This window comes from Thunnus albacares, chromosome 12 (assembly GCF_914725855.1).
Source record: "Thunnus albacares chromosome 12, fThuAlb1.1, whole genome shotgun sequence".
Taxonomy (NCBI): domain Eukaryota; kingdom Metazoa; phylum Chordata; class Actinopteri; order Scombriformes; family Scombridae; genus Thunnus; species Thunnus albacares.
This window is the reverse complement of record NC_058117.1, coordinates 11,637,692-11,652,315: the sequence shown is the minus strand read 5'-3', so window position 1 is coordinate 11,652,315 and position 14,624 is coordinate 11,637,692. Positions and strand designations below refer to the sequence as shown.

At 38.0% G+C, this 14,624-nt stretch overlaps 1 protein-coding gene across 5 annotated transcripts in view; it reads right to left on the bottom strand.

Moving 5' to 3' along the window:
• Nucleotides 1–3,524: 3,524 nt before the first annotated feature.
• The window catches only part of LOC122994189 (SPRY domain-containing SOCS box protein 4-like), an 82,698-nt gene continuing 71,598 nt past the window's right edge, over nt 3,525–14,624 (bottom strand). For all 5 annotated transcript variants that reach the window (XM_044368748.1, XM_044368745.1, XM_044368747.1 and 2 more), the window contains one exon: nt 3,525–6,600. In XM_044368748.1, coding sequence (XP_044224683.1) covers nt 6,473–6,600 — 128 coding nt within the window. In that variant the 3' untranslated portion in view covers nt 3,525–6,472. The remainder of the gene's footprint in view (nt 6,601–14,624) is intronic.

Genomic DNA, 14,624 nt, shown 5'->3' with positions numbered 1-14,624 from the left:
AATAAGAAGAACCTGCAGCACATAAATGTTTGATGTTATGATATGTATGAGGTCATTTAGAAACAGTTTGTTCACTGACAGGTTTACTTTTCAACTGTAAAATGTCGACTCAGTGTACAGCTGGGTCACAAACCTGTTTATTTCTGTAAACAAACAGAACAAATGTAAGAAATCTTATGAAAAATGTTTACATTATGTGTTAAATCAGCCAACAAACTGCTATTGTTATCAAATATTTTTAAAATCTGAAATATTGATATCGGTATCAGCCTAAAAAAGCCTGTATCGATCAAGCTGTACTTAACTGATATAACTGACATACTTTTATTCAATTAGTGAAATGTAATCTGCCACACTTACAAGCACCTGTCTATTGATGAAATGATTAGTCAATTAATCAGACACAATAATCATGGACAGTTTGATAATCAATTGATTGTTCAAGTCATTTATTAAGTAAAAATGTCAAACATTCACTCACACTTATGATTCTACATCAAATATTTTTGGGTTTTGGACAAAAAAAAATGTTGAAGACTTCACTTTGAGCTCTGGGAAATTGTTACGGGCATTATTCACAATTTTCTGACTATTTTTGACTCAATCTAATTGATTGAATAATTGTTAATGGACATGAGCGAAAATAATGTGTGTGTGCGTGTGTGTGTGTGTGTGCGTGCGTGTGTGTGTGTGTGTGTGTTGTCTTGTGATAAGAGGACATTCAGTATTTTCACAATATAAAGCTGGTTGTTCGTGTAGGTTTTAGGATCTTTTATAAAACCTTCATACACACAATATAAAAGTACATTTGCACTCAGACACACACATGCACAGTTGCACAAGTGTGTGACACAGTCAACCATTAACAGTGACATCAGCCCTGCTATCAGGACTCGTGTAGGACCTTGTTTCCTTTATTCCTCTCTTGTTTCAGCTCGTCCCTTTTTTTCTCTGGAAATGACTCTCTCGCCTCCTCACGACTGCTTTTGGGGGAGCTGTGTTTTGTGAGTCGCTTAATTGTAGGAGGTGTTGCGTGTGTGTGTTTGTGTGTGTGTGTGTGTGTGTTTGTGTGTAGGACACAAATGACTAATTCTTGAAATAAGCACTGTGGTGAAACATGTTTTTTGACATTTCAACAGGAGAGAGGCTTGATATGCATCTGATTTCTGCCTAATTTTCTCTCTCTGTAACAATGTTACATTCTCATGTTTTAAAGGCAGAATGAGAAGTTTCTCCTCCTCAAAGTAGTTTACTGTAGATGTGACTGAGCCAAAACACCCCATGCAGTCCCAGATGGTTGCAGTCATTACAGTTTTATCTGATAAGTGCATTGGCTCACTCAACCACCTTGGCAACTAGTAATGTTCGTTTCTCTCAGTACATCAGTTCACTGAGTTCAGTCACGTCTCCTGAACAACATATTTTTTATGTCAAAACTGATGACAGAAAGGCAAAATACTGAAGAAGATTGCTGCTGTTTACTCTTAACTTTTCCCTAAATCATTATTTAGCCAGAAAGATTTGTAAAAGTAACACTCTAAACCAAAGTTATTAGAGATGGTTTATCCTCTTTCAAACTATTTTCTGGAGTCCGTGAGCTGAATGTTTACTGTACTTTTATGTAGTTATTGTTGGAGAGCTATCTGGTTGGGGGTTCATTTTTCACATATAATTTCTAAAAAACAACAACATATTGAATTTGATTTTACTGATATGCTGAAATACTTCTTGTTAGTAATGCCCATTAGTAGATACAATCCAAGTAAAACTGCAACAATCAGTCAATTAATCAATTAGTCGATTGACAGAAAATTAATAGCCAGCTATTTTGATGATCAAATAATCGTTTTGAGTTATTTTTTTAAGAAAAAAATACAAAAATTGACTTGTTCCAGCTTCTTAATGTGAATATTTTCTGGCTTCTTTAGTCCTCTGTATGATAGTAAACTCAATATCTTTGGTTTATGGACTTTTGGTCAAGACAAAACAAGATATTTGAGGTTGCACCTTGGGCTTTGAGAAACAGAGATCAATTTTTTTCACGATTTTCTGACATTTTATGGACCAAAGTACTAATTGATTAATTGTGAAAATAATCGACAGATTAATTGATAACGGGAACAACAATTATTAGTTGCAGCCCCACTAAATCCAAGTTCTGTTTCCAAGGTCAAGAGTTAACATTCAGTCTGACTTCTAACCTTTAATATTTGGATTAACTGTATTAGATGATTTATATGGATATATATGATGATATATGGAGAGAAAGGATCAGTTATGCACTGGACAGAATAAACATAGAAATATAGCTGAAAGTATGAGCCGATTAGTCGATCGACAGAAATTTAGTTAATTTAACATCAAATTTAGCCCGTGTAGACATTTAGTTTATTTAATGTTTTTATAATGTCAGTTATTTAAGTCATTTTTTGAAGCCAAAAGCCAACCAGTCTCTGGTTCCAGCCTCTCAAACATGAACATTTGCTTCTTATCATTATTATTACTTTAGATAGATAACAAAAAAATGTACAAATCAAGAAAATAATTGTCATTTTAATCAATATATGAAAATGGTCCTTAGTTGCAGCAAAAATGCAACAGTATGTGTAAAATGCAGACAGGTGAAGCCACCATGATGAAATAAGTAAAATGCACCTTTAAACTGCAACATCAATAAGCTTTTTTATTTATTGTTATCTGTCATCAGTAAATCACTAGGTCCTCTGCTGTGTGTGTGTGTGTGTGTGTGTGTAGCCTTATCAAAGTTTGGCTGCCTGCACCACATATTCCTCTGAGTATTCATGTCAGTGTGTGCAAGTAAGACGATAAACAAACATGGAGTGTGTTTACACTAGTCTACATGTTTATTCAGAGACTCTGGTCCTGCTAAACAGACTGTCTGTCTGTTATTGATGTATGAAACAGCAGCAGTCCTCTGTGTGATGAGATACTACATTGAGCCAGACCTGATGAGGCTTTAGTGAAAGTCTGATCCCACATCGTGCAGAGAGGAAACATGAAGCCTGAAACCTCGTCAAGCCTCACTGATGTTCTCACTCTGTGCTGCCCTGCTGTTTTTACTTTGGACTCTGAGCGCATCAATAGCTCTCTGGCTGAGTGTGAGAGTGTGAGCTGTATTTACAGCTGCAGGAGCTGATGAGCTCTGAATTAGCTGTTTACTTTCTGAAGGGGAAACAGCACACTTGACAAAAGGCAGAACACACAGCCAAATACTTTACAGCCCGATTTTGCTCGCTAAGGCCTCGCTGGGAAGATTAAAGGCTCCCACAGACACAATTAATGCTGCAAGAGTCTCATCTCTGGTTGCACAATCTTACTGCAGTTTTTTTTTGTTTTTTTTTTAAGTGTCAGATGTTTTTTGGATGGCTTTAACGCGTATATTTCAGTCAGCATTCCTAAAAATCACAGGCTGATGTTTTTGGACACAAAATGAGTCATGGGTTTGATTTTCCATGCAAGAGAGTTTGTTGGGAAAGAGACACAAAGAATATTTTACAGACATATTTTTCAAATTCACTTGGCTTTTATTCACATTTCATATCTCAACTGCACCATCCGTCCATACATTCTACTACTTTTCTGAATGGCCCTTCTCTCCCCATCCTAACTGATGGAAACAGGAGGCAAGACCAGCGCCATCACAAATAATAACAATAATAATAATAATAATTATAATAATAATAATAATCGTAATAATAATAATAAAAGCAGCATTGAAGAAACAAGTTTTGATTTCTCTCTCCCTTCATCACCAGCATCTTTGTATTAAATTTACCTGAATGTAACCATCAACGATCACTTAAAAAACAAACGTAGAACTAGCTTGTGATAAATAAACATCATCATCATCCTACCATCATCAGAATCAGACTCCACACTCACAATAATATTAATAATAATAATAATGATGAAGAATACAAACTCAGAAGTAAAAAAAAGTGACTAAAGCCTTTTTTTTTTTTTTTTTTTTTAGGAAATATAACATGATTGGTCTACAGTATGTGTGTGTGTGTGTGCATGTGTGTGTGTGTTTATGTTTGTATTGGTCATCCTCTATCTGCTCCGCCGCTGCAGTAGCAGTAATATTCCTACGTCCCACTACAGCCTTTATTATAGATCCAGTGAGAGTAGATCTGCTCTGGTCCTGTTAGTCTGTTTGTTTGTGGTCTTTAAGACAGTTGTGCAGAGAGCAGACAGACTCTCTCTGGTACCAGTGAGCTACAGCAGGTTGCTACAACAGCAGGTGAGGCTCCTCTTACTGTCCTGGACTGCCAACAGCATGATAGCACTACTTACACTGTGCTGGGCCACAACCTGCAGCTCCAACACACACATTCCTAAATATATACCCCATGTATGAAATACTTTGGTCATGATCAAAATACATTTAGTGTCCTGTGAGGAAATGCTTCTCAGTGCAACTTTAAACGGCAAACAGTTTTCTGCTGTTTGTTTCTTTAACAAAGCCCCTTTCAGACATGCAGCTCGTTAAAAGAGGAACATAAATGTGATTGAAATTTTTTTCATGTCGTCACCTTAAAGGAAATTTTTAAAGTCTTAAAACAACAGTCAGGTGTCCATATGGACACTGAAACAGGTTTTTCTTGCTGTAAGGCCATTAAAATATCTCTTCCTGAAGCACTTACAATGTGACTAATGGGGGACAAAATCCACTGTCCTTGTTTTGTGTAAAAAGCTAATATGAGACTTCAGCAGGCTGAGATAATCAACTCAAATGGGGATCTTCCAAAATTCTCTCTGCGTTTGCACGGACAGTGTTTCCATGCTTAACTGAGGTGGATGGACAGTTATACATAGAGGGAATTTTGCCCTGAAGACACTGTAACTTTGGAAGATATCCAGTTGATTTAACAGCCTGCTGAAGCCTCAAACTGGCTTCAGATAAACACAAAACAAGAACTGTGGATTTTGTCCCCCATCACTTACATCGAAAGCACATTAGGATGGAATATTTTAATGTCCAGTATGAACAGAGGGAATGATTAAAAACTTCTTGCAATGTTTATGTGGACACCTTACTATTGTTTTAAGATAGACTTGTAACTAGTAACACTTCCAGAGTGGCTCAACTCTGAATTGAATGTTGTTTTCATATTAACGTGAAGGCTACAGCAGCATACGACAAGATTAAATGGGTTTCTTATTCCCTTGATTAAGAGCACTGCTATAAATGTATCACTTAATTTAATTAATTTCTTACACACACGCACACAAAACAAAAAGAAATCGGTTTTAAAAAACCATCCAAACCACCTGCCAATTTTAAGATGTGATTCTTCTTTTGTCAGATCAGTCTATAACAATATTTTACCCCTTGTGGTGCAGTTGAAAAAGAGGTTTAAAAAAACAAACATTAAAAGTAGCAGTAATCATCAGATGGCAGTCTTTCTCCATAAAATCATTCATGCCAACTGCAGGGATGAAAGGATATAAATCCAGCCAATACTTTACATAACTTAATGTCTTGCCTTTCTATTGTTGTGCACTGTGGGACATTATAAAGTGAGCAGTAAAATACATTTTATGAACTTAACTAATAAATTAGGAAATTGATGAGTGCTGAGTTTCCCCTCTTGCTGACGATGGTTATTAATTAAGACTTCAAAGCAAAATAAGTTTTAAAAATCCATCACTTATGTAGCCTGTCACAGAGTCTTCTTCCTTCACATTATTACTTTTTAACTTACTGCTGTTTAGCAGCAGCCCCATCATGCAAGCATTATGAACATTAACGTAACAGACACCCAAATCTGAATGACAAAAAGAGTTTTATCAGGTAGATTAGCAGCAATGTTACATGTCTGAAAAGGGCTGAACTATCATTAAATGTCTGCATACTAAACTTTGCATACACACATTTCAATCTACTCTGTATGCAGTGTGAGCTTTTGGTCGGGCCCAGAGTCGGTTAGATAAAAAACGACATTAGTGCTAAAATCCTCTTGGACATCCAGGCTCTGCATGTGGAGACCACAGGTACACACAATAGTATCCAACAGCAATGATATGGTCACTGACTGTATGTCATAAAGGCCTCCAGGGATAGGATTAGTGTGCTTTCTCAGCGCAGTTTTTCATTCTCAACACTAGGTGGCGGTGGTTGACTTGCCACCACCTCTTTCACCACGTAACCACACTGTGAAGTCAAGAGAATGGGTTTTCTTTCAGGATGAGAGAGACACTGATGGGATACCATCATCAATAATTTATTTCAAGTCCAAAACGAATGAAAAAGCAGCTCGAAATCCAAAAGATGCTGTCCTATCCTTGGTTTGTCTTTTCTAGAGCTGTGGTGCCCTCAGTGTGGACGTTCTTCCTGCTTTCATCATCCCCCTCTTTGTTTAATCAATTTCTTTCATCCATTCATCTTTAGACTCTCTGGTGGTCGGGTTTGTGTCCTTGCACTGGCAGTCGGCTCTGCTGGTGTCAGTCACTGGTATTGGAGGTAATTTTTGAGGGACTGGGGCAGAGGGAGGCTCTCGATCTCCTGAAGCCGCTCCCGACCCAGCGCCAGACGGGCCGCACGCCGACACAAGTCCATCAGAGGCAGAGGCTCAGCTGAGGAGAGGGACAGAGAGAGAAAACATTAGATCCAAGCCTCACATGACTTGAGAACAAACTTTTGACTGTTTGGGCATGTATCCATTTACCTGTATGTTTACCTCTGCCTTTTATACATGCATAATACATCTTAATATTTGTTATGCATGAATGAATGAGAGATAGGAGTAGAGGGGTGGAGAGAGTGATGCTGCACACCTTTAAATATTTACAACTCCTTCTCCTCACTCACTCACACATACACACAAACACACCACCACTGACACCTGTTCTTAATGGCTGATACAGACACATACACCATCTGTCACTCTGACTGTATATCCATCTGAAACATTTATTTTCACATTCAGTTGGATTGTTAGATAAAAGAAATGTATCATAGTATGAAGAGTAAAGTTTGGTGTAAATCTAAGGTTGTTCCCTCTACACTGCCACTTCCTCGTCAGCCTTTCCACTGACCTTCATCGTAACGTGAGGGTGAAGGAGGTAACTGATACAGGAGGCTGTGGTCTGAGCTGCAGGACACACACACACACACACACACACACACACACACACACTGCAGGAGGAGGCAGCTCAGTGCTTTGGAAGAAGCCTGTCTGAATTGTGTTGTTGTTGTCTCATAGTTTCTACTCTGTAAATCTTTCAGTAATTGGTATCTACAAAACTCACAAATCTACATTATCATAAAAAAGTAAACCACAAAAACTATTGACTGAATGTATCTGCCAATATAAAGGCATGGCTGATATATCTGACAATTTTAGCTTATGGCAGATATATGGTCGGGTTCTGATTGCTGGTTTCTTTTTGGATTAAATTCCCTGTTGGCAAAATACCAAAATACAGATTCTCAAGCTCTTTTTTCTGTTCTTTCTCTTCCTTATTGGCACAAAGCAACATAGAAAACATTCAGGTATCAGCTTCTCATTTGTCACTGCCGCTGACGGTCAATTTTGCCGGTTAAAATAGCAAAGATTACCAGATTATATCAGTTGTGGCTAATTAATGTCAATTCTATAACTGCTTAAACCAATTTTTGACTGCTGTCTGCTTAATGTGTTCTCTTCAGGCCGCTGTGATCATTTGTAAGGGGGGAAAAAACATCACACTCCAACAGCAGTCTATGACCACGAGTGAACAATGGTTGAGTTTTTGTAGCTCAACAAGACCAACAGACTCTTCTCTACAGTCTGTTTGTCTCTGTTACGTCAATTTCAGGAGAATGTTCCAGTTAAACCATCATGTATATCATCTTGATATTCCAAGTTCATAAAGTAATCATTTCTACGTCTGCAAGTAGCTCAAAGTAAACTACACCCATTATTTTAATGTGTCAGATTGATCAGCATGCTGTTAAATTCATTTTCAGGTTGTAAACATTGATTAGGCAGCCAATCAAAACTGTTGTTTCATATCAATGGCATCTTTGAGTTTTAGTTATTTATCACTTTGTTACTTGCAAATGCTGAAAGCCAAATCCAGTTAGATTCAAAAAGGGATTTGAAAGGATTTGATTGCAATAAAATACTTTTGAACTCCAACACTTCACAGATACATCGGTATTTGTCTACGCTGGCAGATAGGTTTCTAAAAATTGCAGTTCAAATGAACATTCAAATGTTCAAATATCAACTCCAAAATATCAATATCTGTCTCAAAACTACAGCATCAAGTTCTTTTTTTCACTATTTCAACAACCAACACTCAAACAAGGCGTGTAACAGTGAGAATCATTGAAAAATGTGACTGATGTTGACCATTACTGATTCCCCTTAATGTCAGTGTTTCATCTGGCAACAAAGTTTGATAGTTGTACATGAAGCTTTGCCTATTTGTAGGAGAACATGGCTGAAATCTGGATAAGTTGATAAGATTTTGATGATGGTCTGGGTCTTGTGATGTCTGATATGATTTGTTAATGTGGAAGGTCTGATATTCAGGTTTCTTCAATCAAAACTAGACAACAAACAATAAATAAACACAAACTGCAAACATGAAGTTACTCATTGAATGTCAGTTATCAAGTCTTTGTCCTTCTCCCTTCATTGGGCGTTAACAACTTGGCCTGGTAGCTTCCTCCACATGGATTTTATAGTATCATCAGTTTCAATTAATAGTAATGACCGTGTCTGATTGACCTAATTACACAGCACAGCAGAGTGTGAGGGAGGAGAGGGACACGTTACCCCTCCCCAAACCCCTTCCACCTAAGGAAACAAACTGTACTGTATACACACATGGCTTTCTGCACCATACATGCAACAGCCTTTGAACTTAGTGACCCCCACCAACACAATGGGACCCGACCATCAGTACACGGACTGGAGGAACACGCAGGGAAATGGGGCAGAACAGTAACGGCAGTCATTCAGATGGAAACGAGGGGGGAGATGGAGAGAAAAAAATGGTGAAAAATAGAGAGGAGGGACGGAAAAGGTGGATTCAAACGGGAGTTGAGACGCAGGGTAAAGAAGGAAAAAGGTCTGCAAACATTTGTTCTTAAGTGGCGAGTGATTTAAGAGAACAAATTTCTCAGAATTTTCTCTCTGGTTAATTCACAAGTGGTCCAGACCTGTTGTATGAGTCATGCACAGATAGTCTGTCTGCCTCCACAAGGGGAGAAAACAATTATATATCACTGAAATCTACTAAAACACCACTAATGATGCTGTTAAATTGTTCTGTGACAGTCTGCTGATTTCAACAGCAGTACTTTTTATTCTTTCCCTCAACATTTTTGTAATTGTAACTTCCTTCTGTCCTTGTTTAGTAAAAAAAAACACACACTGCAATCACCCGTTGTAATTCTGGACGCCCTTAACCACCTGCTTTTGTAGCTGCTGTGTGTGTGTTCAAGGTTAAACCAACAGGACAGAGGACACCTCAGCCTCCACACACACACACACACACACACACAAACACACACACAACACATACATCCACCTCAGCGTGACTATCAGTGTGCACACTCACATTAATGTTCATCCACACTCACAGAAAACACACTTCCTCACTTGTGCAGTCACAGTGACACAAGCGCCTTGTCGGGTTTTAGTTTGACCTCCGCTTGACTCTCAATTACTCCGCCATTATGAGTGGTGCTCTCATCATATTAATAGGATACACAGTAGATGAATGATGTTGTGTGGTGGCTGAGTGGCATCAACATCAGATACAGTGAGAAGCAGATAAGTGATTCACACAGAGCGAGTCATTTGTGTGTAAAGAGCAGCATCTGTGCACTTATAGATGCACATATACAAGGGCTCGAACTTTCAACTCATATGTTGATTATTTTTTAACAAATCAATGATTCATTTAGTCTATAAAAATGCCACAGTTTCATCAAGTATTGATTTTACAATGACATTAACTGACAGAATAAAAACATTTGAGAGGCTAAGATTGGCTTCAATTACAGCTTTAACATGTATCAACATATACAGAATAAAGCACAGCTCACACAGGTTCAGGTTAATAGTAAGTGTAGTTACAATATAAAGGCTTGTAAACAACACTACAAGCCCTCATTACCACCCTAAATATAGAGTCAACAGAAATAAACAGTGATGCTAAGCTGGCTTTACTGCCACCCTGGCTGATGATACAAAAAGTGTTTACTGTACTGACACCTGCCTCTGATTGGCTAATGTCTTCTTTTTGCTACGAGAGCAGAATATTGATCAGTTGTTCATTGTTCTGGACAAAAACATTTGTTTATTTGAAATATTTATTGTATTTTTTTGTAGAATCCAACCTAGACTTGCACAAAAGTCAGGAAAATGTCTTTTTTTGTGGCAATATGATGTTTAAAGACCAAAAATTACACGCATATAAGTATGCATGCTGCAACACCACGAACACATGATGTTTATACAGACACACAAACAAAATGAGCCATATTTTCCTACACGCACATTTGGCTCATTAGCTGCTTTACAGAAAAACATTCATTTGTTCTGCCGACTTACAGAGAAAAACAGCTATTTCACTGGAAGGGTCAACTGAAACCGCAGAAGACTGCAACAGAAAATATCCATTTGAGGTAATTGTGACTAAAACAAGTGAGCCATGTGTGTGTGTGTGTGTGTGTGTACGGGTATGTGTGTGACATGTGCATGTACCTATCAAGGGGAGCAATTTTGTACCAAATCCAATTAATTTGAGTATGCTCGTCAGCTCTTTAGTGCTCAGTTATGTGGAGACAATTTCAGTAGACATCACTGTGGTTGCTAAGAGGAAGGAGTCACTGTCAACTCTCTGTCTCTTTGTTCCCCTCTGGAGAAAAAACTTAAAATAGTAAAACTGAAAAGTCGACATAAACAGTAAAAATTCACCCCAAAGTCTGTAAAGCCTAAATAGAGACCTAATTAACCTCTTCTACTAGAATAAAAGAAAGAAATCGCACCTCACAGAGGAGGTATTTCTATCTCTAAATGACCTGCCAGATAATGTCAAGTATAAGGAGTACTTTCTGTGAAGCCCATATCTACTGTATAATGCATTATTAATACCTGCATAATGAATTCTAATGATTATCTAATGTATCATACTTTCTATAGGCCTTTATCATAGTGAATTAAGGGCAGGATGTTCTGAAGGCCAGTGCTGTGGAGTAACTAGTTACATGTAACAGCATTATGTAATTAACTTACAAAATAAATGCAACGGTAATTGGTTACAGTTACTGAGAAAAAATATGTCATTAAAATAGTTCCTATTTCAAAAAAATGATTAGGAATTTCAGGTTATAAATCTGCCACCATTGTGTGAGTGGAAAGCATGATGACCATGGCAACTGTTTAATCATGTAAATCACTGAGATCATACATGCAGGACCTCAGGCTGTTGTTATAAGACATCATAATACATTATAAAAGCTTGTCGCATCTTTTATGTGCTTTACACATGTGTTACGTTACAGTGTAATGCATCAAATGGGCTCCAGAGAAAGCATTATCCAGGAGTCTGTGTGTAATATTATTCTAGCTCCAGGTAGTCCAATAACTGCTATTTGTTATAAATTGCAATCATCTCCACATGAATCATTCACTGCCCTCCAGATGAGTATAATGACCTTGTATTGCATTATACAAGTAATTAGCTGGGCTTAATAACTTCTATTGGAATATTCAATGCATTAACGATAGAATTTCATTCTTAATGACACATTTTTTATATATTGTTTTACACTATCAGCATGTCCTCAAGTGGTAAGAGAAGCTAATGAGAATGTGGATAATATACAGTAGGTCATTTACCTCTGCGTCATTGCACATTCAGTGCATTAAGAAGAATTAAGCTTCAAAATGCTGCAGGACTGTATGTCATCTTTGGTAAAAAAAAAAAAAATCATCAGATAGAGATGATCAGGCTACAGAGCTGTGATTATTTAGTCAAGCTCTTAAACTTATGAAAATTGCTGCAACATTGTTCTTTCACAGTGGAGCTATTGTAGATTAAAGTGTCGTCAGACTGTAATAGCTCTTTTTTGCTGGCAAAAATACGTTACTGGCTATCAAAATAGGCTTTCAGTGCAGAGTTTTATCAGGTCAGATAAGGTTTTAGCGTGTTATTCTTCACTGAACTCTCCAGAGCTGAATTAGAAATTGTTAGCTGAACAGAGAGATGATTCCTGAACAACCCCTGTGGGAAAATTGGGCAATTACGGCACTAAACATCTAGAAAAAAAGATCACAAACAAGAATCATTAAGCGCTTGCTCCCCTCTTCTGAGCCTTTCTTCAAGCACATGTTGGGAATCAAACCAGCAACACTTAAGTGACGAGCCCTCCCCTCCCTCACAATCCGCTCGGGGCCATTTATATGAAGCCGCCTTCATATAAACCCAAAGACCTCTATGAATTTTGTGAGAGGGTTTCCTGACAAGCGCTAGTGGGCAACATTAGATCGATACCATGTGAAGAACTTCTTCCCTGATGAGACATTTTATATGGATATGAATCGAGACCCCAGTTCCGCTACGATGGGAACAAGCAGTAATAGGGGCACACAATGTGACATGACGCCTGTAATGAGATGCGGCGCACAGCAGCGCAGAGCAGGATTTATTGTCTGTGGACTATGATAATGGGAGTGAGGGTGAAAATGGCAACGGTGGCATCGCTTTTATGATGGATGTAAAAAGTGACCTGAGGGGAGGGCAGGGAGCTAAATAAAGCCTGACAGACGATTAGTGAGTTTAAAAGAAAAACTGCAGAGGAAATACAGAGTTGTGTAAAACTGAAGAAGCTAACAAATACACGTTACACATAATGTAGAAAGGACGGCTCAGGAAAACATGATCCTCTCCTTTTTCTCAAGTCTTTTTGCCACAGCTCATCTGTAACAGTACACCTCTCTCCTCTTTCCTCCTGCAATGCTGCTCCTCCACCAAAGAAGAAACCCCTCTGCCTGCTTTCTTCTCTGCTATTCATCTCTTTTATTCCCTGCCCTTCTTTCACATTCTTCTTTTTATCTTTTTCCTCTTTTATACTCTCCAAGGTCAGATCTTCTCTGCCACATTAGAAATCATCGCTGTTGGGTGAAAGCTTCATTATCTCCAAAATGTCAACAAAAGAAAGAAAAACAGGTGCGTTTGACAGTGCAGTTTTTATCATTATCCGGTTGGTTTTGGAAGGGTTTTCTAAGCCCAAGAGGTTGATGAATTTTGTGAACCCGTAGAGGAGCGTGTAATCCTTTAATCCTTTAATTAAAGTCAATATAATATGAAAATGAATTTTTAAAAAAACTGCAATTACAGGGCTCTCATAGTTCAACAGGGGTGACATTCTGACAAATGCACAACCCCAGTGCCTGCTCACATGCATGTGTACATACAGTACCAGTCAAAAGTTTGGATATACCTTCCCATTCACTTGAATGAGCAAGTGTGTCCAAACTTTTGACTGTACATCCAATGTAATCAAACAGTTCAAGGTTGAAACTACTCACAGCTCAATAATGAGACCATATGTTATACAAATGCTAAGCTTTTTCTCTGCTGGTCCAATGCCATACTATCGACCTGCCGCAGCAGGTTTTCCGGTACACTGAAACACGTAAAAGGAACATAAAAGTACAAACATTTGCACAAAGGAAATCCACAAACCTGCCCTGCAAACATGTTGACAAGTAGAAAAAAGAAAAGTGGCACAAAGTGTGCACACGTATGCAAGGTCACGAATACAGGAAATCAAACTGACACTCACACATATCTCAAATAAAAAGAAAGATCGAAAAAGACTCAATGTGCAAAGTAAACACGCACACACACTTCCCTGCTATGCATATATAGAGGCTTTGAGCTCACTCAAGGACAAATAGGTCCAATAGAGACACATGTAGGGCTGGGTTTCTTATTTCAATACTTTTTTGGTGCCAACCGAAATGTGTCTGTCTGCACCAAATATTTAAAAGTGTCAAATTTATAGTTTCTGATCATTCTAAATCATCATTTTTTTTATGATTGAGGTGTATTGTATTTAGGCTTTAGGTTCTGTATGGCTGCATTTAACGTGAGAATTGAGGCCTCTTAAATGAAACGTTTATATTCCTCAAAGTAAGGTACTGAAAAAACTGAAACTTGGGTATCAAATCAGCACTAGTATCAATCAAACATTTCAAATGATATCCAGTTTTTGCCACATGGGCTGTTAAAGTACAGCTGGGTTTGGTTTGATCGGTTTGTCATACAGCAGACAAATGTTCCTACAGCTCACATTATAGCAGGCTGATGAAAATAAATGTTTACAGCTTTGCACATTACATCTGCTCCAGAGCAGTAAAATCAGCAGATGAGCTGAAGCAAAACTAAACTAGACATTCACAGAGCAGGTTCCTAATGGTTTAGGGTGTCCAGCACTTGTCACAAATACAGAACTTAATTCTTACTTGTCTTAACTCAAAGTTAAGACAGGTAAGAGAGCCAATTATGTAGCCAATTTAAAAATGTTCTACAAATTTGGCAGGTTTAAGAAAGAGGACTTTTAGCCGAAGTTTCTGCAGAAGCTGTTTGCT